General features: G+C 39.6%; 4 protein-coding genes and 3 non-coding genes across 10 annotated transcripts; 5 read left to right on the plus strand and 2 right to left on the minus strand.

The window, feature by feature from the left end:
* Positions 1–268: 268 nt before the first annotated feature.
* LOC144661506 (melatonin receptor type 1A-like) lies at positions 269–1,434 on the plus strand. The gene has a single exon (XM_078522287.1). It carries the CDS (start codon positions 414–416, stop codon positions 1,356–1,358), a length of 945 nt encoding a protein of 314 aa, XP_078378413.1. The 5' UTR covers positions 269–413; the 3' UTR covers positions 1,359–1,434.
* Positions 1,435–2,777: 1,343 nt separating this feature from the next.
* On the minus strand, positions 2,778–4,619 carry LOC144660812 (galanin receptor type 1-like). The gene is made up of 2 exons (XM_078521540.1): positions 3,339–4,619; positions 2,778–3,064 (listed from the first exon to the last, which is right to left on the minus strand). The coding sequence occupies exon 1, from the start codon at positions 4,541–4,543 to the stop codon at positions 3,587–3,589; it is 957 nt and encodes a 318-aa protein (XP_078377666.1). The 5' UTR covers positions 4,544–4,619; the 3' UTR covers positions 2,778–3,064; positions 3,339–3,586.
* Positions 4,620–7,942: 3,323 nt separating this feature from the next.
* On the minus strand, positions 7,943–14,912 carry LOC144660800 (orexin receptor type 2-like). 4 transcript variants are annotated; one of them, XM_078521524.1, is made up of 2 exons: positions 14,775–14,912; positions 7,943–9,765 (listed from the first exon to the last, which is right to left on the minus strand). In XM_078521524.1, exon 2 carries the CDS (start codon positions 9,662–9,664, stop codon positions 8,708–8,710), a length of 957 nt encoding a protein of 318 aa, XP_078377650.1. In that variant the 5' UTR covers positions 9,665–9,765; positions 14,775–14,912; the 3' UTR covers positions 7,943–8,707. The 4 variants fall into 4 exon arrangements, with proteins under 4 accessions (XP_078377650.1, XP_078377652.1, XP_078377653.1 ...); XM_078521526.1 differs by lacking the exon at positions 14,775–14,912 and adding an exon at positions 11,617–11,835; XM_078521527.1 differs by lacking the exon at positions 14,775–14,912 and adding an exon at positions 10,687–10,706.
* Positions 11,751–11,822, plus strand: Trnaw-cca (transfer RNA tryptophan (anticodon CCA)). The gene has a single exon. It is a non-coding gene; the product is annotated as a tRNA-Trp (tRNA).
* Positions 12,090–12,161, plus strand: Trnaw-cca (transfer RNA tryptophan (anticodon CCA)). The gene has a single exon. It is a non-coding gene; the product is annotated as a tRNA-Trp (tRNA).
* On the plus strand, positions 12,771–12,842 carry Trnaw-cca (transfer RNA tryptophan (anticodon CCA)). The gene has a single exon. It is a non-coding gene; the product is annotated as a tRNA-Trp (tRNA).
* A 3,318-nt stretch (positions 14,913–18,230) lies between the features above and the next one.
* On the plus strand, positions 18,231–25,851 carry LOC144660107 (ferroportin-like). The gene is made up of 5 exons (XM_078520665.1): positions 18,231–18,406; positions 18,585–18,658; positions 19,446–19,605; positions 21,271–21,501; positions 23,385–25,851. Exons 1-5 carry the CDS (start codon positions 18,322–18,324, stop codon positions 24,947–24,949), a joined length of 2,115 nt encoding a protein of 704 aa, XP_078376791.1. The 5' UTR covers positions 18,231–18,321; the 3' UTR covers positions 24,950–25,851.
* The last annotated feature ends 500 nt before the right edge of the window (positions 25,852–26,351 follow it).

Below are 26,351 nucleotides of genomic sequence, written 5' to 3' on the forward strand. Positions count from 1 at the left end.
TACATTTGCTTAGAGGTCGCCAGTCATAGCACGAAAGAAAAAAACTCAAAAAGAGGAAAACATGATAAGTGTGCGTGCGGGTGCTTTCTGCAACAAAGAAACTTGAATAGTGAGATGTGTTGGATAGAATGTAATTAGTTTTAAACATATGGTGACTTTAACATTCATTCATTGTATATTGTAACTGATTGAACTCTTTGTACTTGACGCTTTCAAAAAACCCTTTATTCCAGAAAGCACTTTCATTTAGGAGCATTGTTAAAAATTAATAAGCGCGCAACCTTTTCTACTGCAGTATGTTTCTGGTGTCGTTTAAAAAAAAAACACTGATTCATTCACAAAGAAACGTTCATGAACGTTCACTGCAGTAACAATTCCTTGAATTCCATCCTGAACTTCGAATTTAAACAAATATGAACGACACTGCGAACGAAAAACTGGCCCTGCTCGCGCAGTCACTAAAGAATAGAGAGAGCTGGTTGGTCGGAATCGAGTCCACCGTCTATATTGTACTTATAGCGACCGCCTTTTGGGGAAATATCTTGTTGAGCTTGGCAGTTTACAAAGTAAGAACACTTCGAAGTTCGCAAAACTATTTCTTGGTATCACTAGCAGCCACGGATATCCTCAATGCAGCTGTCTGTATGCCTCTCACACTTGTGGCACTTGTACAAGGAACATGGCCGTTTGGAGATTTCGTTTGTCAGTTGCAAGGAAGTTTGATGGCGATTTGTGCCAGTATTTCACTGCTCACATTGGGGACGATCGCCATTAATCGTTATGTGAAGATCGTTAGGTCTGCGAGCCTTTACCGGAAAATATTTAGTAAAAGAAATGTTGTGATATCCATCGTGATAACATGGATTATCACGATTTCTTTCGTGACTTGTGCATTTTCTTTGAGCAATACAGTTTTTTATTACCACCCAGGAAAGAGCTTATGCTTTTTTAACCTCAGTCTCGCAGACAACATAGGACTGTATATTTCGTCTCTTTATGCTTTTGTTATTACTGTAGCATTTTCTACGATTGTTTTTAGCTACTATAAAGTGTTTAAGAAAATCCGAGCGCATTTTATTCAAGTTGCAAACTCTTCTCTCTACAATGACAGTTCAGTAGCTTTTGCTGAGGAAGTCAAAATAACGACAATGTTATTTGCAACGGTGGTTGCATTTTTCATCTGTTGGAGTCCCTCAGTTATCATTGATTTTTACGGTCAGTATCATACACTTCCAAGGCAAGCCTATGTGTTTAACGTTTTTACATATCAAAGTAGCAGTGCTATAAATCCTCTGATTTATGGATTAATGAAAAGAGAATTTAAAGAAGGCTACAAAACAGTACTTTGTTGTAAATAGAGATTTTTTAATCATTTTGTTTGTATAAACCGTAGGATGCTTTTACTTACGAAGATGAAGATGTTACAAAAGTAAAGATAAAACAGATGTAATTAAACATGACTTAAAGTTTCACTGAATGCATCCAAAAACAGATCCTGTAGATATTTCACGCGAATTTAATAAAAAAAATCTGATGCAACAATTCTCTGGGTGATTTGATGCGGAAACCTGTTACTAAGTTGCATAAAAAAGAAAATTTAAAACTGGATCACATCATAAAATATTCATATTGATAGACCTTGGATTGCTTTCTTATGTTATCTCGGATCAGTTTCTCTCATTTGCATGATTAAATTTCGAATTAGCCTGCGTGTAGCCTTCTCCTGTTTCCCAGAAAATATAAAAAGAGACGGCTGCATGCAGGATTTTAGATTTGTCTTTTTTTTGTCAATGTGACTGTTGAGATATTGGATGAGATTACGCAACTTTGTGGTTTATTGCCAGATGTATTTACGAGAACAGTATAGATTACCTATTGGAGAAAATAAAGAAAAAAAAATTTACCGTAGCTTGGTAAATCTTTCATTAATACCCCGTCGCTCTCTGGCGATCTCCGACCGCTTTCTTTAATCACAGTGAAACGAAAAGATATGAAAGAGAGTTATCGTTGGAGTAAATTGTCTGTTCTATGAAAAGGTTTCTTTATTAACCACCTAGTCGCCTCTTTACCTTTTTTTTTTTTCAATTACAACTCTTTTGACCCTTTTGAGGGTGTTAAGGGTTTCTTCTTTTTTGAGGGGGGGGGGTGGGGTAAAAAAGGTAAAGTCTGTGTCCGACCAAAGTGGCCCATATAGCCGGAGCTTATCCGGTTTCCGTAGCATTAAGCGACTGAGAGTATTGCTACTCTCCCCTGGATGGGATGCCAGTCCATCGCAGAGATTAACCCCCAGCAGTTAATTCGCCGGTACCCATTTATACACCTGGGTGGAGAAAGTCACTCTGAGAGTAAAGTGTCTTGCCCAAAAACACAACGCAGCGCCCCGGCCAGGACTCGAACCCGGGCCGTTCGACTCGGAGTGGAGCGCGCTAACCATTAGAGAGAAAATTAGCTGTAAAGTTCCCATTGGTTTAATTCAATAGCGACAGAATTACATATTTTATATATGTACTTTATAGCGAGCACTCTAACTACTGCAGAGGCTTTTGTTGTATTCGTGTACACAAGCACGTAGGAAAACTGGGGAGCGGGAAATATGAGGATATGAGCCGAGGCCGCGGTGCAGTACAATTATCCGAAATCTTAAAATGATTACTCTCATCATGTACTTCTGCTCTCAGTGGTGTATGTAAAAAAATTAAATTAAAATTGGAAACTCGCTTTGCTTAACCAGATCAGGGACACGGGGACGATTAGATATTATTCGGTGTAAAGCAAACTTTAATTTTGTCATTGATTTTCTAAGCAAATTATGTTTAACATTTTCTTTTCAATACAACGTTAACTTAAGAAATTTAAACTGGGTAAAATGAACACATCTGGTCGGAAACCAACCATACAAGTTCTATATTTACTTATTGTCACTTGTGCATCTTTAAAGTGTCGCATGCAATTTATTATTAGGAAATGTTATTAAAAATGACCAAAGACTGAAGAAGTTGTTTTTCAACCGACCTTTATACCATATAATCTTATTATATAAAATAAGACTTTATGCCGTATACACCTAATTGCAATAAAGTTGTCATAGAAAAAAGAAAAAGGAAAAAGGTAAATAGGAATTAATTAGCGTAGTTTCATAACTGGTAGCATTTACAGAAAACTCACGAGTTTTAATATGTACACATTGAGTCCACTTTTTATGATGTAACAAGATAAATTAATTTATTTGTATTTTGACTCCTTTTTTGTACGATTAAATTTCATGCATGCGCTTATAATTAATTCCTAGTTGACTTTTTCTTTTTTCTATGACAACCTTATTGCAGTTAGGTGTACACAGTGTTTTGTAGTAAGTCCAGTTTATACAGCAAGACTTTTAATTTTCTTGATATTCAGATGATATATTGTTAAAATACAGTGAATCCCCGCAGTTGAAAAAAATATACAAATAAGTTATTTTTGCAGCTTACATCCTTACGAAAAGCTCTTTAACACCTGTCTGTAGCCGTAGGTTCTTCTGTTCAAATAAAATGGCTATATGTTTAAAATACAAATACGTAGCTATAGTCTTAGAAATAAATTAATATTAATCGTCTCTACAGCAAACTACCTTTTTATAGGCTTCTTTAAACTCTCTTTTCATCAAGCCATAAATCAGAGGATTTACGGCACTGCTGCTCGCAAATGTAAAGATGTTGAGAAAATAAACTTGCCTTGGTAGCGTGTAATAACCAGTTATCATCTCATAAAAATCAATGATGACTGACGGAACCCAACAAATTAAAAATGCAAGTATTGTTGCAAATAACATTGTCGTTATTTTGACTTCCTCAGCAAAAGCTACTGAACTGTCATTGTGAATAGAAGAGTTTGCGACTTGAGCAAAGTGAGCACGAACTTTTCGAAACACTTTACAATAACTGAACATGATTGCAGTAAACGTTATAGATACCGTTATGGCATAGAGGCACTGACCATACAGCCCCACCCTGTCTTTGAGATTAATTTGCAACCAGCACATACACTTTCCCGGATGGAAATGAAACACTGTTTTACGGAAGGAAAATGTACTGAGCATCAAGAAAGTAGTGGCGATCCAAGTTATCGCGATGGATATCAAAATATTTCGTTTGCTAAATATCTTCTGGTAAAGGCTCGCGGACCTAACGATCTTCACATAACGGTTAATGGCGATCGTTCCCAATGTGAGCAGCGAAACGGTAGCAGAAATTGAAATCAGACTTCCCTGCAACTGACAAATGAAATCTCCAAACGGCCATGTTCCTTGTATAAGCACCAAAAGTGTGAGAGGCATACAGACAACTGCATTGAGGATATCTGTGGCTGCTAGTGATAACAAGTAGAAATTTTGACGACTTCTTATCGTATTTATCTTGTAAACTGCTGGAAACAACACGATATTTCCCAACAAGGCGGTCAATATGACTGCCAAATAGACCGTGGACTCGATACCAACCAACCAATGTTCTCGTTGCTTGAGTTCCAGTGCAAGCTGTGAAAGTTGTTCTTGCGTATCATTCATCGCAACTAGTTTGAACTAGAAATAATTATTTTTTTAAAAGTCTTGCTTTCTACAAATTGTGATGTCTGTCGAGGTAACCATCTTGCTTTCAAAAAGGAAGTTCTAAAATTTTATCTTATCTTATCTTATCTTCTCTTAAAAGTGTTCGTTTTGAGACAACAGACAAAATGCACAACAAAAACAAGGATATCAGGTTGAGCATTAAAAATTTATGACAGTTCCCATTTGCTACTGGAAAGAAACGCCATTCAAAATGACAATTTGGATGGCCTTCTCATGCCGGTGATATAATTAAATTGACGAGAGAACCTATTTTAACATATTTTAACCTATTTTGTTTTTTTTTACCTATTTTGTTTTGCAAATCCCGAAATTCATTAAAATGTCTTTTTTAACACCACAAAATTTGACAAAAGCGACAAAGTACCTCTAAGATTTCATGTTTTATTTAATAACATAGACTGTATTGAGTGCATCGTTCTCACAAAAAATATTTCGTGAGCCATTGTGACAGAGGGTCATAGTTCAGTATATTTATGGTTAGTCGAAGAAATTGGAAGATAACTTTGAACTCATATTTTCTAATAGAAAATACCCGGGAAAATAGGACAATAAAAGCAAGGATATCAGTTTAAGCATTTATAAAATTTATGACAGTTTGCCATTTACTTATGGAAAGAAAGTCCATTCAAATTCAATTTGAATGGTCTCGACGAAAATATAGTTAAATTGACGAAAGAACCTTTTATGAAATGCTAATCTCGAAATTCATATTAAAATTTGAAATTTGCGACAAAGTACCTATTAAGATTTCATGTTTCATTTAAGGTCGGGACACAATAGGCGACAAATCGCAGCGACAGGTCTCTGCGACAAGTCGCTCCGCTTGTGTACTACTTCAAAACAAGTCGCTGCGACAAAGCGCTTGTTCGTTGCGCACACAGCGAATTTTGAGAGTGGGAATGTGACTAGTTTTCCAATTTAATATGGCAAAAATACATGACGCTCTCTCATTGGTTAATTTATATTTTGTCGCAACGACTTGTCGCAGACGTGTACACACGCTACGACAACGCTGCAATCGCTCATTTCGTTGCTGCGATGTGTCGCACGAATTCAAACCAGTTTGAATTCCTGCGACTTATCGCAGCGACAAAATTCTGTCGTAGCAACATAGATTTTCGCACGAATGCACCATGTCATCATCATCATCATCATCAAAACCTTTATTTACACACGATAGGGTTTAAAGCACAATGCTTGTGGGGTCGTGTATTATACTTAATATTACAAAATACTAATAAACTAATAGATTTCTAAATTACAACTAAATGCTTATATACTAAATTGGATCGTATCTACTATAAAAATAATTAATTACATAACAATCAGTAACATTTAAAGTCATTGTAATGCCTAGGGAGCGACTGAACCGACTGAGCATTGAAATTAAGCTCCTTAAAGTGGTATTATATCCATTTCCTTCCCTTTCTCTCGTGAAGTACTACATTAAATAGAACCGCCAAATAGCCGAATTGGAAGACCACTTTCCGCGACTCGGGGCTGCCGCCAAAGAGACTATCCAAGATCAGTTCCCGGACACACAGACACAAACCACCGCACCCTCGGAGGATCCCCGCAGTGACAACGAACACAGAAAGTGGGCGCACGACCGCAGAGAGTGCACGGAGGCGAGACACCGAGAAGAGAGGGTGAGGACCGCACAAGACACAGGGGGCCCCCGCGACACAGGAACAGTCGGTCGCCACCGACCAGCCCCCGGAGCCGACGCCACAAAGAGTGCCGAGCGGCCAGGGGCCCCCGCGGACGAGGCAGACGGGGGAGGAGAGGAAGGAGGAGGGAGAGGAGAGGAGGGGAGAGAAGGGGGAGGGGGGAGGGAGGGGGCGAGAACCAGCGGAAGGGAGATGGAGAGTCACGGACATTGCGTATGAGGGACAGACGTGAGGGGGGCGAGGCATTCAAGGTAAGCCGAAAAGCGCGGTTAGAGACAAATGAAGAAAAAGACGAAAAGAAAAAAAAAATTTTGGTCATAGTAGCACTTTAATATAATTGTCATTTTTCACTTTTCGATAGAAAACCGAAAATTGGGATCCTGTATTATACGACGAAACAGCATTCCATAGGATGGCCCCCCTATGTTCAATTGAATTTTTTACAAAGTATGAATTAAATCTAGGGACCACGATGTTATTGTTTCTTCTGAGGCTGTAAGAAATCCTGGCTTTTTTCGCTAGGTGTGACAATGCGGCTGGTGCTTCACCGTTTACCACCCTGTAAATTAGTTTAATTATCCGGAGTTTGTATAAGTAGTTTAGTGTGTTCCATTTCGTATACTGGTAGACTTCAGCGGATGGCATATCGCGGGGCAGGTTGTAAATCACTCTGGCCGCCCTACAATGGAGCACTTCCAAAGAATTTAGTTGCTCTGCATTAACACAACCGCCCCAGACGACAAGACCATAAAGAACTGCCGGCAGGATGACCTTATAATACAAATCCAGAAGGGCTTCTCTCCTTAAGAACGAACTCCTCTTTAAGAGGTTCAGTTTGTTCACAAAACTCTTTTTTACATCTGTAAGATGATGTGACTAGGCCAGCCGGTCATCGATAGGTCATCGATGTCACACGAGGCGACATGTCGCAGCAACTTGTCGCCGCGACGTGTTGCAGCGACTTGTCGCCTAGTGTGTCCCGACCTTTACAGCAAGGACCCAGCAAGTAGAATTCACTGTAAACTGAGTAACATATTTAGGTTGTATTTGGTGCAACGTCCCTTAAGTAATATTTTGTTAGCCGTTGTAACAAAGGAGCAATTTTCTAACAGAAAAAAGGTGCATGTAAAACATGTATATGACTTTTACATACAGGCCGAAAACCACTCTATTTTGAGGTTAAAAAAGTAGCTTTTTTTTTCTTAAACCTGGCTCATGCCTCAGGAAAGACAATAAAATTCATTAGATTTAAAGTTCAGACGGTGTGAAATCATCAACTGCGTGATATTTTACAGATACTTCTCAAAATTGACATAAAAAAGGGTAATCGATTGCACTGAGCAATTTTTAGGCAAAGTTCATAACAAAAATGTATTAAAATTCCCATTTGTTAGATCAGTTGTTTGTGAACCTTGCAGAAGACAAATAACCTGCGGCAAGTCTGAAAATCATTGGATAATCATTGCAGGTGATTCTATTGAAAAGAAGAATTAGTAAACAGGAATCGATAATTAGAATGTAGGGCTCCGGATATTAGAAAACGAACTCTAATTTACATCGATTGCGAGTACTTTTAAAGTATTTTCTGATAAATACAAAGATTAATGCTATTCAACGCTTCGATGTGATATCTAACGTATCTACAGTGTAATTCCAATATTTTTTTTCTAGAACCTCCAAGAAAAACGATTATTGTTTCGGAGCTCGAAGGTAAAAATTGCAATGTTCGTTTGAGCGAAGCTAATACAGTGCAACAAAGTTTGGCTCGAGTTATCGGGTGGCTCGAGAAATTGAGAGCTCGAAAAAAACGGATTTCGACTGAAAGGCCAATATATATAAAAAAAAAAACAATAAAAATAAATGCAGTCTGGAAGAGAATGCGTCGAATCGCGCATTTAAATTCTTATTTATAGTTATGTTATACTAAATCAACAATCGTTCGATTTCTCGTCCTGTTGCAAAACTGACACAAATGGAGCCAGTTTTTTTTTAATTTCATTAGAAATCAAGTAGAATACAACCACAGAGCTTTAATTTTAATGACTTACATGTATACATGATCTACTTGTAGATACCTTCTGATAAATATTTCAATTAGCGAGTCACATTTGCAATTAAAAGACTTATTCAGATCTAACTAATCTGACGTCTGCCTTCGGAGTTGAATTGAAGCACAGAGTGAGCCACTCATCAAGCATAATGGCCGTGAAGAATAACAGCTAGATTATTCCGATTGCTATCAAAAGATTCTTAGATTAAAGCAAGCCGCCTCTTTAAATTTTGACTCGAGCGTTAAGTTTACTGTCATTATCTGTCTTCGGAAGTACCATATAAAATTACTGCAAGCCTTAATTGCATTACTGATTAGCTATGTTGCACTATAATGTTTTTAACCATCGCTTGTGACTTTCCCCACACATGTCAAATGTTTTTAAACTTTTTTACAACTTAGTACACCTTTATAGGCATCTCGAAATTCTCTCTTCATTAAACCATAAATAAGTGGATTTATAGCACTGCCACTAGCAAGTGTAAAGCTGCTAAAAAAATAAGCTTGTCTTGGAAGCGTGTAATAGCCACCAACGACCTCGTACAAGTCCATAATATTTGAAGGGATAAAACAAATTAGATATGCGACTAAAGTAACGAATAACATGACTGTTACTCTGACTTCTTCAGCAAATGCAGTCGAGCTGTCGCTATGAAGAGAAGAACCTGCAACTTGATTAAAATGAGCGCGGATTTTTTTGAAAACTTTATAATAACTGAAAAACGTGGATGAATATCCGAGAGAAATGTTGAATGTATAAATGCAGGCACTGTATATTCCCATGCTGTCTGTGAAGTATAATTCCACCCAGCAGAAGCCCTTTCCAGTATGAAACAGAAACACCGTTCCATGAAAGGAAAAAGTAACAAGCGTAACAAAAGCAACAAAGATCCAACATATCACTATGGATAAAAAGATATTCCTCGTGCTAAATACTCTTTGGTAAAGGCTTGCAGACTTTACAATCTTCACATATCGGTTTATGGCGATCAATGCCAATGTGAAAAACGAAACAGTCGCACAAATTGAAATCAAACTCCCTTGAAGCTGACAAAGGAAATCTCCAAACGGCCATGTCCCTTGAATGAGTACCACAAGTGTGAGAGACATACAGACAACTGAATGGAGGATATCCGTGGCTGCTAGGGATATCAAGTAGTAATTTTCAGGTTTTCTGAGCGTTCTCGTCTTATAAAATGCCACCGTTAACAAGATATTTCCCAGGAGGGCGGTCAATAACACTACGAGATAGACCGTGGACTCAATTCCAACCAACCAAGGTTCCCTAGTCTTGAGTTTGAACGAAAGCTGTGTCATTCTTTGTTGGGTGTCGTTCATGGTGAGACGTTGAAAACAATCCCGTCTACAATCTTGTTAACCTGACTTCAACTTCTGCCGTGTGTTGTCAAGAAACCCCTTCGTTCAGAAAACGATCTTCCCTAAAAGAAAGTTTTAATTACAGTTATGACGTCAACAAACAACCAAAGCATACATTCAGAATATATGCATTTTCATGATTCACGAATTAAGTTGCCTATATTGGCCTGTTCGTAAACAAATAAAATTTAGGCACCTAAAGGAACATCTAAAACTACCACTGACTACGACTCTGCGGTTCTTGAGTTGATAAAATTTTAAACATATCCCACAAGTAATTAAAATGACATATCTATAATTAACATATGTGTGCTGAATACAAATTGAACACTTTTCTTGTCCATTATGAATAAAGCACCTGTGTGAGACGTCAAAATTAGCAACTCTGAATATTAAATAAATATGAAACCACTTTGTGAAAAAAAGCCGACTTTTGCATACGCCACTACTTAAACACCCATGTACACATAAGTTTAGGCACGAAGTAATATTTTTTTTTAAAAATCCTCGATTTACGTATGGTATATATGATTTGAGTTATTTTTTGTGATTTTGACCGTAAACTTATACTGATTTGTTTCGTATTATTATCAGGACTTCCTCCCGAGGCAGAAAATATTGCTTCTTAAATTTAATTATTTTAAATTTTGTAAACCACTGCTCGTGTGACATCACCCAAACAAACGTAAGATCAAGCTCTGGCAACTAGATAAGAGAGAGATTAAGCATTACGTTATACGGCAAACGCTAAACGCGAGCTTGCCTTAAATTTTGTTACCTTTTTATGAATTCTAAAATTAATCCCTCATAAAAATAAGGGGAAAAATCCCACATTCACGACAAACACAAAACTACTCATTTCTGCGTACGAACGCCAAACGGCAGACGGCAGAAGTTGAATTTTTGCCGTTTGCGGGAAAAATAAACGTCATGCTTAACCTCTCTAAGGACTCTGTTAGCTATAACATTGCCTTAAAATTTACCGGTCAAAATACTGTCCTTGTTTGATGACTCAGTGAGTTGGATTATTCAAATTTACAGGTTGGATACTTTCAATTTATGCTGCCTGTCTGTTTACCAATGACATGTTTGGAAATCATGTTTTGTTGTCCTTGAACCTGCCAAACACTGTCAAGCCTTCTAATATAAACACATATTGGCATCTGTTGAAAGTTTGCACACGAGGACATGATTTTCCAAATCTATATTGCTTTCCTTTAAATTTAAATCAGCTGTTAATAAGAGACCTAACAACTTTTTTTCAAATATTCCGTGCGAATGATTACATTCAGTTTGCACACGAGGGCATGATCTTCCAAATCTATATTGTTTCCCTTTACAAATTTCAAATCAGCTGTTCATAAGAAACCTTTCAATTTTTTCAAATATTCCGTGCGAATGATTACATTCAGTGACTGGCCATTTGAGCGACAGTTAACATGTTAATTGAAAACCTTAAGTCAAGGTGCTTTTTACAACGCCTTTTTGCCTTGTTTAGCATCAAGCAAGCTATATAAACCAGTCAATAGTAACGAGTACGACTTTCAGGACTTTCAAATGTTCAATCCTGTTTCATTCCCAGAGCTCTGTTTCTAAACAGGTTAAGGTCGGTTAATGCCCAGGGGGTACTCAGGTAGTCCAAATATTGTTTTATTCGGCCCCCTCCCCGAGATCCAAACAGCCTGAAAGGGTACACCTTTCGAGCAAAAGCTCCCTGAAAGATCCACTATATAGGGAGTATTGCCCTTGAAATACTGTAAAAGGCATTATATTTGAAATAAACGCTACACACGCAGTCCTTGCCCCTCGAATACTCGCCCTTCTTCTTTCTCCCTTCTTCTGAAGCCTAAACAGTACTAAAGTAAATGTTTGAATCAAGAAAACTAAAAATAATCACCAAGCACATTGTTTACCTTCTTTAGACAATACAACAAAAGTTGTATCGCTTATGCCCTGTTTGTTTTAGCGTGCCACGCCATTTCGGCCACTCATTGTTATAAACGACGCCTCTCTCTTAATAATACAAATCTTGAACTGAGTTACAGTTGACTCCGTGGCGCAATGGTAGCGCGTCTGACTCCAGATCAGAAGGCTGCGTGTTCGAATCACGTCGGGGTCAGGATTTATTTTTTGCTGTTTAATTTGCGATTAGGTCATCGGCCGAAATGAGCGCGCTGACCGTGAGGAAGCAATGTAAGTTTGTTATTATGACACATAAAAGCATTTTTGATATCTAAATTTGACAGGGAAATTGCGAAGCAACCAATAAGAACATCGATTAAACCTCGCAAATTTAATGCATGCACCACCCCACTCCCTTTTATAAACGACTCATCTCCCTTGATAATACAAAAACTTAATTTGTAAAAAAGCTGAAGATATAATTGACTCCGTGTCGCAATGGTAGCGCGTCTGACTCCAGATCAGAAGGCTGCGTGTTCGAATCACGTCGGGGTCAGTTTATATATTTTTGCTGTTGCAATTTGTGATTATGCTAGTCAGCCGAAATGAGCGCGCTTGATTCTCGTTTATGACCAAGCCATTTCAAGTTTTGTTATAATGACACATTAAATTAAAAGCATTACGAGTTATTGTGTTGTGCATTTTTGATATCTAAATTTGACAGGGAAATTGCGAAGCAACGAATAATGATATCGATTCAACCTTACAAATTTAATGCGCCACCTCACTCCCTGTTATAAACGACGCATCTCTCTACTGAATAAAACAAAACTTAAATGGTAAAAAGCAGAAAGATATAATTGACTCCGTGGCGCAATGGTAGCGCGTCTGACTCCAGATCAGAAGGTTGCGTGTCGAATCACGTCGGGGAGTAAATTGCTGTTGCAAGTGATATGCAGTCAGCCAAAGAGCTTGCTGATTCTCGATGACCAGCAGCAGTTTGTCAGATATGACAAAGAAGTGCTGTGAGAAAAATGACAGGAAAAGCGAAGCAACCAATAAGAACATCGATAAAAATCACAATAATGCGCCACCCCACTCCCTGTATAAACGACGCATCCCCCATATGAAAACTTAAATTGTAAAAAAAGAAGAAGATATAATTGACTCCGTGGCGCAATGGTAGCGCGTCTGACTCCAGATCAGAAGGCTGCGTGTTCGAATCACGTCGGGGTCAGCATTTATCTTTTGCTTTTGCAATTTGTGATTATGCTCATTGGACGAAATGAACGCGCTTGATTCTTGTTTATGAGCAAGCCATGTCACTAAAAGCATTATTTTTGTGTTGTGAATTTTTGGTACCCAAATTTGGCTGAGGACACTTGCGACGATAAACGGTGTCCTAAACCCCTCTCCGTTTTAAAATGATTTATTTGCTTTCGTACAGTTGAGGAAACAGTAAATAAAGGTGTTTTTCAGTTTGTGTCAGAAATAACCTACTCGCTCTATTGTATTGTAAATGTCATTTAATTGTGAAAATCATTTGGCTTCTATAACATTTTCAAATTTGTAAAATAATTATGTTTAAAACCTTGATAAAGTATGTTTTTAAATGTTTTTTTTTTTAACATTTTCTGACTTACTCTTCAGAATCAAATGTTAGAGTGTTTGGTACATATTCAAAAATCTGTTTAAATGGCCCCAAAACCTGTGAATAACAATGTGGATGCCGGATTTTCCGCGCACATTGAATGCATGTAAAAACAAATCTATTCAGTTTTTTGTGCTTAGTAAGTCGGTCACGTTAATAGAACTTCACTCCGAATCAATACTAAATTTTCACAGCATTTTAAGATAAGGTGGCCCAAAGAGCAGAGTTTTCCGCTCTAGAAAACATAACAGAAGCGAACGCTAATTGCACTTGACTATTTAAAAAAAACCCGGTTCTACGTTTTATCAAGAGAGTATGGGATAAAACTACCTCTCCCTTGATTTCTTCAAGTTTGATATCTCAGGGCGAAATGAAACATAAATGGCTTAGACTGCCCAAGTTTCAGTTCGGGAATCTTGAGGAAAAAAATCTTTGCGCACTTGATTGGTGTCTTCACGGTTATAATTGAACTGTTTTGAAGGCAAACATATGCTGAGTTTACCAAAATACGACTGAAGTTTTTCACTTCAAAAAAATGCTCCATTTGTACTTAACAGGTCGCAACTTAAACAAATTTTAAATTTCGGCAGTTAAAAACGTTTACACGTCATTCTTGGTCATTTTGTAAAAGCTTTAACACTGATGATGTATAGACGTCTTAACACTTTTCTAAAATTACGCGCTAACGAGAACGGCTTTGCGCAACGTTTTGCCTTGTATCTTTTATCCACTCACCCAAGTGACGCACCTCTACCTTTATTTCGAAAATCAAAATTAAAGTAATGCTGACTATGCACGAATAATGCTTTTAGTGTGCATGTTCTTACAACAAAACGTGACAAGGCTTGCTCATAAACGAGAATCAAGCGCGCTCATTTCGGCCGATGAGCATAATCACAAATTGCGGGCTCGTTGATAACAATCTCTCCTGCGTACGCTTCTAAGCTAGTGAAATAGTTACATTAGTAGTCGGGCGTGATCATAAGCGCCCGCCCTATACAAAATTGTACAGCTTCGACAGTACGGTTACGTCGCGCTTATCTTAAATCGGTTTGTGAAGATTGACGAAAATCTCCGTACTTCTTCGAAGATTTGGAATTAGACCTCAGAATTAACCTAAAAAATGCCGAAATGTGAATTGCGGATAATTGGTGCCGAAAATTGATTCAGGACGATCGAAAGAAGAAGAAAAATTTTCAATACGGATAGCTTACAGTAATTGTTTATAAAAGCGAACAACTTAGCGAAGACGCCTCGACTGAGCCAGCCCTATGATGCAAAGAAAACCGATAAAATAAATGTAAATGAAAAAGGATCAGGATCGAAATTCTGTCAAAAAGTTCAGTTTATAAAGAATCGCAGTAACTTAAATGTTAAGACGGCTGTAAATATTAGATTAAGTTTGAGCCCCTTTTAAGAAGCCTCTTGCAGCCGTGTTAAGACACTTTAACTTATGAGCGAACTGGGACTGCCTCTTATGTAAAACACTGCAAAACAAAAGACTGCGCTTACACTTACTATATATCTGAAAATCCACGTTGTACCTCTAAGCCTAGATAACCTGTTATGTTATAGTTTCCTGGAATCAAACCCTTCAGTCCCAAAATGAGAAGTCGAGTCGCGCGAAAGACACGTCCCTTTCTCTGATAACCAAAGATTTGAATAATTACACCTACCAAGTGACTGATCAATAATTAATTTCATATTTCTTTTCAAAACCTGTCCTTAGGCTAGCAATAAAAAGAGCTTAAAAGCAGAATGTCGACATTAGCAACAGCAGGGATGATTGCTTAACGACCATTAGGGCAAAGTATAAAAACTAAAAGCAGTTGTTTATGTAGTTCCTTTCCGTCAGTTTTAAAACGGTTTGTTTGCTTACATATAAGCTTGAAGTTACAGTGAATAAAATTCAGGTGTTTTCCAGCTTATTTCAAAATCTGTCTCGTTTATGGGTCTCACTTGCTGTATTGTTATGCAAATGTAAGTTAATTGTGACTTTTTTACTTCTATTCTAGAATGCATGACAACTGTTAAGGTTTTACAAGCATGCAATTTCAAAAATGCTAATATGAGTAATATTTGTTACTTTCATTTTCAAACTCATCGTAGTTTTGAAATTTTCTAAGCCTTGTTTGTGTCTTTATAAAAAGCAAAACTATATACCCCCTCTGTTAAAAAATATATATCAATTATGATTGTGCTGAGTTTGATGCATAGAAAAGATCAGAGAAATCGACCTGTCAAGAACCAAGACCGCCGAACCCCTCCCAAAAAACTACATGAAAAAATAAATAGGAATTTAGAGCGGTACATCCACGGAGCGGCTTTTCGTCCAATGTTTCCAGATCGAATTGGTTAAAAGCGTTGGTTTTTGTGGAAGGAGGAAAACCGAAAGGACCCGAAAAAAAACCCTCTGTGCAAGGACGAGAACCAACTCAACCCACAACGAACCCGGGAAACCATTGGTGGGCGGCGAGCGCTCTCACCATTGCACCATCCCTGCTCCCCAAACCATGAACATGGAAATAATAAGCAAAAGATTTGAAAGACGTACTCGTACTCAATCTCGTCCTCGTTCTCTGGTCTTTGAAAAATAAAAATTGCATAATGAACTTCGCTCAGAAAAAAAAATCTAAGAAGAACAGATTCGGTACTGCGAGTGGATATAATTTAATACAAGTAAAGATATTTATTATAAAGGAATCCACCCTGAAAGATACCCTGTGAACAGACAGAAAAAGCGCGGTCAGGGTTATACCAAGACTCTTAAGCCCCGTTTATACAGGCGATTTTTGTCGCGCAACTCCGCAATGCAATTTTTGTCGCACCGAAGTTGCATCAAGTTTCGAACAGGTTCGAAACTCCTGCGACTCGCGGTGATTTTATCGCCGCTAGTTTTCACGTGTGCAAACTTGCGGCGATTTCATGGCGATTTTATCACCGCGATATCGCGGCGACTTCATGTAACTTCGGCGCGATATTTTACAATCCGTGAGTCTTAACCATGAATCCAGTCCAAGCATCGACGTAATTTTACTCTACCCCAGTCTTCCCCAAGAGGTATGTTGGTAGGGACGTTATGTATGGGGAACATTATGTCCCCAATATATAATTAGCACTATACTATTGATGTACTCTCCTCTACTCACTCTAGGTCCTTGATGTACTCTAGGTCCTTGATGTACTCTGTTGCTCATGTACTCACCACTTGATGTACTCTAGGTGCCATGTACTCTGGCTGCTTCATGTACTCTACTCGCTGATACCTAGGTCTATTTCTCTGGTTGCTCTTACCACTGCTGATGTACTCTAGGACTGATGTACCTGGTGCCCATGTCCTAGGTGTGATGTACTCTAGGTACTATACTCTGGTTGCCTCAGACTCTAGGTGCTGATGTACTCTAGGTGCTGATTACTCTAGGTGTGTACTCTTTGCCCTCACTCGCATACCTAGTCCGCCCACTAGGTCTCCCACCAGCCTGCCCCAGTGCAGGATTACTCTGTCCACCTAGGTGAACCAGGTGACCAGTGGCCCCTGCCAGGCCCCCCACTAGGTTCTCGTTAGGTATGTACTCTGTTCAGTACTCTACTCGCATGTTCTAGGTGTTATGTACTTGTTGCTAGTATATGAGTATAGGTGTGGATGCCTTTTGGGAGCTTGATTAGGTATTCGAGTTCCAGTTTTATGTATAGGTGCATTTAGCGATGGAGAGGGGGTATAATAGAGCGAAGTAATTCCTTGTGGGTTGTCAGATAGGGTAAAGTGATTGGAAGGAGATGATAGGGAGATGAGGAAAGTTAAGTTAGGTGGAGGATAGGATGATATGCAGTAGGATGTAGGAAGGAGATGGAAGGAGAAGATAGGGTAGGGTACAGCTCGTTTGCCGCCGGCCCCACCCCTCGAAACAAGAGAAGGGGGGAGGAGCAGGGACGGAGGAGGAAGGAGGGAAAGGAAAGAGGGGGGAGAGGGGGGAGAAGGCGCGCACCGCGCCCCCGGGGAAGCCCAAAACGCAGGCTCAGCAGGGGAAACGAAGGGTGGAGGCGAAAAGAGGAGGTACGGAGGGGGGGGCCCCCCCCGGGCCCAAAAAAGAAAGAGAGAAACGAAGAAACGAGACGAGAGGAGACCGGAGCGACCCCCGCGAGAGACCGAAAACGACCCACAGAGAAGAGGAAACAAGACACAGAACCCGGAAAAAAGAGGGAAGAAAAAGACGAGGCCGAAGCGAAGAAAAGCAAGGAAGAGGAAGAGAAAGAAAAGGAAGAGAAGGAAGGGGAGAGGAGGAAAGGGAAAGAGGAAAGAGAGGGCAGAGAGAGGAGCCAGAGCAAGCGGAGAAGAAGGAGAGAAGTAGAGATAGCAGAGAAAGGGAGATGAGCACCTAGAGCAAGAGAGTAGAGACAAGGCGAGAGAGAGGGAGAGAAAGCAGAGAAAGAGGAGGGAGACAAGCTGGTAGAGAATAAAGAGAGAGAGTAGAGAAGAAGAGAGACAAGCGGCAGAGTAATGAAGAAGAGAAGATAGAGACAAGAGAGCAAGAGAGAAAGGAGACAAGAGAGAGCAAGAGAGAGAGAGAGGAGAAAGAGAAGAAAGACTGAGAGAGAGAAAGATAGAAGAGAAGAGATGAGAAGAGAGAAAGATGAGAATAAAGAGAGAAGACTAGAAAAGATAGAGAAGAGAGAAGGAGAGAGAATAAAGCAGAGAAAAGAGAGAGAGAAAAGAAAGAGAAATTGGGAAAGAGAAAGAAAGCACTAGAGAAAAAGGGGGAAAAGAAAGAGAAAAAGGAGAACAAGCACAGAGAAAAAGCAACTAGAGACAAAAGCAACCAGAGAAAAAGGAGTAGAGAATAAAGATCAGAGTAATCAAGGAGTAGAGAAGAGAACAAGAATAGAGTAAGTGTTGGGGTATGTTCCCCATACATGACGTTCCTACCGGTATGTTGTACGCTGACCAAAATATATATTTGTAACCTGCATCAAAATCACGAGTGCTGCACAAAGGATATTATTGCTTGGCTTCATTTTTCCAGTGCAAATTTGCACTTAGTCTGCCTTTCGTTTTGTCTAGCGAGCCATGCAAGAAGGGCAGAGCGAGGAGTCGCTAATAGAAGCCAGGGAGAGACCAGATGCAGGGATCAGAACGAGTCGACAACAAGTCGGTAAGCTGCTGTCACCGGTGTAGGAATTTAGCGAGACAATATTTTTTTATATTAAGTCCTAAGGCTAGGTTCGTTCCATATTTTATCACTTTATAACGTTCTTGACCGTCTTTTTAAGCCTTTAAGAGTCTTTAGACACTTTAAACGATCTTCGATCCTTTTTTTGTTACGCACACAGAAAGACCTGCAGGCAAGTGTTGTCAAGTTTCACCATTGAGTCTTGTGTGTATCAGTCATGCGTTCTCCGCTTGGGTAAGTTGTTGTTTACGATTCTGTGAACGTTCTTTGAGCTAAACCTTTATACAAGATGTTTGCTTTTGTATTCCTGATCGTTTCTTTCTTGGTGCTCTTTAATATATATTTCAGAATTCACAGACTTCATTCGGTCAAAAGCAAATATCTTTCTTTGGAATTGGGAAAACATGCAGTCCTCAGTGATATTGAAAGCAATAAAGCCACTAATTTAAGTCTTATATTTTAACATACGCTACCAGCATGGTCATAGTGTCTGATTTCCATGTGCCACAACACTATAAATGAGCATGCTGGTGGTAGTTTCGGCATCTTAAGAGCAAGTGAAGAAAATAACAACAACAACAACAACACTTTATTTGCATTCCAGTTACAAATGGTATTGCATACATGTAATGAAAAGATAAAAAGAAAAATAGTACTGAGTTTTTTTTCGGTTACCGAAGAAAAGGAGACCATTATTCGTTGGCAGTTATTTGCAGATCACATGGCAGGCTTTTGGCCAATGAAGAAGGGCCTGAAGGGGAAGAATGGTAACTGGGATTTGGGTAAATTTTCACTGGAAAAAAGGAAAATGGGTCACTGGGACTGGGAATCACAACCAAAAAACAATGCAACTGAGACTGGGATTTGAGAAGAATTAGGGAAAACAATAGGCTGGGAATGGGATTTGGGCAAAGTTTTGGCTCAGAAAATGGGATTTACAAATGACAATTTGAGTTAATAGTAGCAGTTTCCTTGAGTCAGGTTGATACGCTTACTCATAATGTATTGTTGCTTTTTGTAGGGAGATCGCATGTGGCATTTTGCTATTGGACTGTATCTTGTTGAACTTACCCCGGGATCATTACGTTTGACAGCCATTTATCAACTTGTAAGCACATTGTCAATCATTATTTTTGGTCCATTGGTTGGAGACTGGGTTGATGCTAATCCTCGACTGAAAGGTACATGCACATACATCTTCACCACTCATTTTTTTGGTGCAAATAATGATTATAAAAAAATACTCTATTTAGAGCCATTAATACATGTCAGAAAAAGCTGAACCTTTTACTTGATTGTCAGCTTTTGATGAATAAATGAATGGATGAATCAATAAATGAATGAACTAATGAACACTTTATTTACAAACATGGTTAAAAATATATCAAAAACAAGAACTTTTAACCCTTTAAGTCCCGAGGCGACTGGTCTATTTTCCTAAATCAAGAAATATTAAATGGATGTCCATGTATGATACACCATTTGAAAGGTATTGATCCAAATAGTTCATAAAACATGTCAACAAATAATAAAAAAAGTAATGGCCTTGAAAGAAATGGCTTTAAAATGTAAAAAGAAAAAAGGTTTAAAAATGTGTGTATCTCCGTATATACCCGGTAGTAGGTAGACCCTTAAACTATAGCTTATTGTGCAGCTCTCAGTGTTGTGGTTAATTTCAGTTATGTTGCATCTAACATACGTATCATCACAGGCGGCCCAGGCTCTCTCGTATTTTTGCAACGTGTGTCGTTCGACCAGCGCGAAAAATATGCCAATGACGATTTGAGATCTTTCGTTCCTAAATTACAATAAACTGTAAGTCTATAAATAAAGATCACACCATTTTATTGTCTGTTATTGTGTGATTTGAGGGGTTTGGGACGATTCCTCACGCCGCGACGCCCCCTACTAATACCAAAGAAAAGACAAGGCATGCAGCTCCAACGCCGCCGTCCCGACCGGCCCAGAATTTTTCCAATTTCTCGTATTTCCAGGAGTCGCTCGCCATCCAGCCTCGGTCAAATATAGTTGACAAGGCCGATCGCCGCCCGGTTTTAACGACTAAACAGCCGCTGCGAATCACATCGACAAGAACCGCCCAGTGGAGTGGGGAGGGACAAACGCCGATTCAAAGTTTAAAAACCCGAGGCAGACGAGCGACAAATGAACATTCTACCCCTCCCTACAGTGCTAGGCGTGTGCGACGAAAAGACATATTCCCAGAGAGGGAAAAGCTATACCAAATACTTTTTTTCTTTTATGCTTTCATTACTACACTTTTACTATAATTACTACAATACCATAACATTTTTTTAACTAAACTGACCCACATGAGAGTCGCAGGGATGTCTCGTCGCACACGCCTAGCACTAGGGAGGGGAATTTCTGCGCGCCCTGACCGGGTTTTTTACGTTGCAAATAATTAACGAGAGAGCCTGGGCCGCCTGTGGTATCATGAAAAAAAAAATCAAAAATTATACTGGTGGTCAATCAAGTCACAAACAGGAGGAGGAGAAATTTTATGTTTTCAAAATGCAGATCTTTCCAAGGGAATTTTGGTGGCAAAAATTCAAATTGATCGGACAAATATTGACCAAGTTATGACCTCATGTGCCAAATGGCACTATCAGGGCTTAAAGGGTTGGCTTGAATTCTGAGTTTATTTATGTTGAGATGATTTAGAATGCTCACAGTCTCCTTTTTGTTATCTTATCAACTCCCCTCCAAACACCCTTGTGCTGCAAATTCATTTTCTTTTGTGTATGCCAATTTTTTTAGATTTCTTTTGCACTCAAACAAAATAGGAGTGAACAATCTAGTGCTTATTTGGACATTTTTTGGTTTAGTGGCTCAAATCTCCTTAATCATTCAAAATGTTGCTGTTATCATCTGTGGAGTTTTGCTGTTGATAATGTTGGAATTGGAGCAGCATATCCAGCATCCCTTCATCACGTTACTGGAAGCTGTCATCATCATCGTTGGCTCAGTAGCAGATTTGTCAAGTGTCGGCACAAAAATTGCTGTAGAGAAGGACTGGGTAGTAGTTATTGCAGGCTCAGATAAATCACTCTTGGCAAGTAAGTAAGCTTCCTTGGTGTAAATATCACGGGCAGGATATATGTTGCATTCCCTATGATCATTTGCCTTATTCTCATGAGCTTCTGTTTTCATCTTGACCTTACATGTACAGTCAACTCTCGTTATAGCGGACACGCTCGGGGCATCATTTTGTGTCTGTAATAGCGAGAGTCCGTAATAGCAAGGTGTAAGGAAGAAAAGTGCTGTTAACGTAGGTTAAATAATATAGACCTTGACAAACTTATTAACAGTGGTGAAACTGCCAAGCTGTCGTTGGAAATGTAGGGTGAGGGCTGAAGGAGTCTGGCAGGAAAAGGCTATGCTGAAGTAAAAGCAGTCTTTTGTACAGTTACTGAAGAAATTGATGCAAAAATAAATAATCCAGAAGCCTTTTAAATTGCGTTTTTACATATAAAAAACGACAGACTGCAGTTTTACGTAGTTATGTTATATGAGAAGTTCATGGTGTCCGCTTTATCAAGAGTCAAAACAATAAAAACTGGTATGTTGGTACCTTGAAATTGTCCGTAATTCCGTAATAGCGAGAGTCCATAACAGCGGGAGTCCTTTTCAGTCAAACCTTTTAGCTTTCGCAGGGGATCTAGATTTTGTCTGTAATAGTGGAGTGCCGCAAGGCGAGAGTTGACTGTATATTAGTAATTTGAGGGGAAATGAAATGTTCATCACTTGCTTTTTATTAACCGAGTGCAGGGACCAGATTGGGAGAATATCACCTAAGGTCTTTCTGGTACAGACCAGGTGAAAGAAAATATTTACAAGAAAGGCCATGGATGATATTCTTGCAGTATGGCCCCAAGGTAGTAAGAATTAATGAGACATTTTTATGGTTCTCTTTGTTATACTGTTGCTGACGTTTTGCAGCCAGCCAAGTATTAGCATCACAAGGGGGCCAGTGGGCCTTGAAGAAAATCTGACCTAGGCTATTAACCAATCACAATGCATGTTATATCTTAAAAACCTTTGCCACGGAATAATGATTGATATTTACCCAGCGTAGGATGTGGACACAGTTACAAACATTTTTCATTTTTCTCTACACTTCTTACAGCAAGTTTACCGTTTATATCTGAAGGGTCCTGCTATCCATGACAAGTTACTCTTTTCCCTCAAAAGAATTGCCCAGTGAAAAATGAAAAAAGGGGACAGAAACAGGGTGTTTATCTGAGTGTTATTCCCTAAATAGTGCCATTAATGCACTCTTCGTAGACGTTCGTTTTTCTCGTCATGCAACCTTTGATTACGCAGTCTTTCCTCCCCATTGTTTGACAAGCCAAAATAAGTCTACTCTGTACATACCGTATTTACTCGAATAAGCGCCGCCCCCGAATAAGCGCCGCATTTGGGACAAAAAAGATAATAAGCGCAGCCCCCGAATAAGCGCCGCAGTCCCGATGCGGCGCTTATTTGAGGAATTCCGTTTAACTAGTAGCAGCACTACAAAGCAACTCTAAAACAAACTTGTAAATTTCTTTTTCATCAAAAGCGATGTTTTGCAGTTCAATGTTATTGTTTTACCACTCGCTCATTAGTTCTTCTATCCAACATTCTTGCAATACGCAGCTCTGTAAATGTTGTGATGGCCATGAACATTGCCAAGACAGCTAGCGCACTTCTTTCTTCAGCAAGAGACGAAGACTGACAATCAAAAGACGCTATCAATACTGTAAAAGATTAAATTTTATGGCGTCCAAATTAAATAGCGCCGCCCTCGAAAAGCGCCGCACGAGACACGAAAAATTTAATAGCGCCGCGGCGCTTATTCGAGTAAATACGGTAAGGCTAAATCGACCTTGAATTTGATGGTGCTTTTTTTAAAAGAAAACGATATGATTTCACTCAGCTTTAACGTTCTTTTTTTCAGGTACAAACGCTATTTTAAGAAGAATTGATCTTTGTTGCAAGATTCTGGCGCCAATTCTTGTTGGTCAGATTATGACGTACATCTCCAAAGTGGCTGGGGTCCTTTTCCTTGCAGGCTGGAATGTGGTGTCGGTTTTTGGAGAGTACTTCCTTTTATGGAAAGTCTTCCAGTCCGTGTCCGCATTGTCCAATAAGGTGTTCGATACCCGACACGAAGATGACGCTGAAGATGGCTCTTCAGTGGATCTGTCTCCTGAGGAACCTCGAGGCTCCAGGGAGCGCTTGGATTGGATGGAAAATGACGACCCTGGAAGGGGACAAACTGGGAGCGAGTCTTTAGTCCCTGCAGTCAGTACCAGAGCCCCCCGCCAAAAACTACGAAAGCCAAGTCTCTACGCGCGGTTTAAGAAAAGGATCCTTACTTTCAAAACTGGCTGGCATATTTATTTTAGGCAGCCTGTGGCCCGACCTGGGTTGGCTCTGGCCTCGCTGTATTTTACAGTGATTTCTTTTGGAGCCATAACAACAGGCTATGCGTACACGCAGTGTCTAAGTGAGTCGATCCTGAGTATTGTTCGAGGCGTCGGTTCGTTGTTTGGCGTTTTAGCGACGTTTGTTTTCCCCCGTTTAAGAAATGCCGTTGGTGTTGTTCGTTGTGGGTTATTCTCCATGTCGATCCAATTTTCCTGTCTTCTCTTGTGTGTCGCCGCAGTTTTCGCACCAGGTTCCCCGTTCTTCTTGTTACCGAGAAATTCAGGACAAGTTTCCTTGCCTCAGTGCAAGTCATCTGACCATATACCATCGACACCAACTCCACAGTGTATGAGTCAAGTGCCTTCAAATAAGTCGCTCCCTATCCTACGTCCCTCAAATTTGCAAAACATGACATCATTTTCTTCTGTTAATGTCTCTGTTAATTCCACTGTACGCCCAACTTCGACGCTGATAAAGTCATCATTAGTCACCGTTACAAATGGAACAACGCCATTACCAACAACAGCAGTGATTTCTCCAACTAAAACCAGTGTTTTACTGTTCAGTTCAAGTGCCTTTCCATCATCAAACCGAAACTGCAGCTCAAATACAACCGCTACGCCCACTACAAGCAACAGTTTCTCTTACATATCCATAAGCCTGCTCCTAGCAGGAATCGTCACGTCTCGCTTAGGGCTGTGGCTATCTGACCTCGCCATCTCACAGCTGTTTCAAGAAGCTGTAGTCGAACAAGAGAGAGGAATTGTAGCCGGGATGCAGAACTCGTTCAACTCAGTCCTAAGCCTTCTCATGTTCTTCCTTGTCATAGCTCTTCCAAAGCCTGAACATTTCGGTCTGTTGGCTCTCATGTCTGTCTGCGCTGTCGGTATAGGCGGACTGCTGTACGCCTCGTTTGCGTACAAGACTCGCGGTCATTTATTTCATTTTGATAAACTGAGAAAATTCCTTGGCGGGTCTGTTCCAGTGAGCGAGCCGCCTGCAAGTCTTCCTGATGACCTGGATCTTGAAGACGAAGAAGAAGCGATGATAAAAGGAGTACTAAGCACAAGGAATGAGAACTTTTCTTATTGAATTATTCGCTAGTGTAGCACTGAGTGAAAAGCTTAGTGTGCAACATAACTGAACTGCGCACACTTAGTGGATGGAATCTCACAACTAATTTGCCAAGTTTGATATTATGATACAATGCAGGAATGAACAGCTTTTATTGAAATTGTCTTGTCGTATTTTCAGAAAATGCTAAATAATGCGGACACACGTAGTCGCCTTTTTTTAATAGTTTAATCTAAATGTATCAAGGACTTGAACGGTCTGAAGAATTGACTGAAGAGATGGCTTGAATTGAAGCTTTCAACCGACCGTTTTATATAGATGCCAGCTAAAATTTATATTGGATGTTTTTAGTGCTTAGGTTTAACTTATTATAGTATAAATAAGACATGTTTCTTGTGTTTCTCTGCCAAAGAAACTGTGGGTCAATTATTTCCACGACAGTTTCGAGGTCACCTAAGGTAGATACGTTTTATTTGTTCTATTTGAAATAAATACTTGAAACGTTGTCTCCACACAGTTTGGAACAACTTTGCAACAGTCGCAGCTCGCTTTTTATCAAATTTACTTCTTGGAATGAAATGACAATGTAAAGGTAAGGACAAAGCTTAAAGACAAAGCTCTCTTTGTTGCCACTCTGGCTTGGAAGCGACCAGCTATCCATAATGAAACCCTAATTAATCCGGATAAATTTGAAAACGATACGCTTCATCGCATGCAGCGTTGCAACGAATGCACAGAGCTATTGTAAAGCTAACTGACAGAGATCACATGACAATTTGACGTCATCGTTTTCGAAAAGCTCCGTTTTCGCCGTCCACACTAGTGCGTTTTCAAATTGCTCCACTTTGGAAAGCGTTTTTGAAAAGCTCCGTTTTCGGTCACCGAAAACGCCGTTTCAGTGTGGACGGTTGGCCTATCCGGAGAAAAAAAGATGCGTTTTCAAATTTACCCGGGTTAGTGTGGACGGGGCCTGAAATATAATCCCGTTAAAAGTTCCCGTAAACAGCGTAAACGTCCGCTTCCGTAAGCGACCGCGAACATCTTTGAAAATTAGTACCCAGGTCTTTTCCTTTTTTTAAGCTTTCGTAAGGGACCAGTCAAAGATTGTGATCCGTGTTAGTCAACACTTTACTGAAAGTATGCACAACTTGATCACAGTTACCATCATACAGCATTGCCTAATTATGTTGGTTCATAAAGATATCTGAAATAAAATTTCGAGATGATATACAGGTATAGAAACAGTGTTAACCGAGACCGAGGGAAAAGGCTTTATGTTGAAAGCTCTGGTAAGCGACCAGCCTCTATTGTTTCAGCATGTGGTCACTTACGAGAGCTCCTTCTCGTAAATTATCGGCTTAACCTCGTCCCAGTCGTCCCAGGCGAATTTGGATGTGACGTCACCCGCCAAGTTGGTCGG

Source organism: Oculina patagonica, chromosome 7, assembly GCF_052425735.1.
Source record: "Oculina patagonica isolate OP01 chromosome 7, crgOcupat, whole genome shotgun sequence".
NCBI classification, from domain to species: domain Eukaryota; kingdom Metazoa; phylum Cnidaria; class Anthozoa; order Scleractinia; family Oculinidae; genus Oculina; species Oculina patagonica.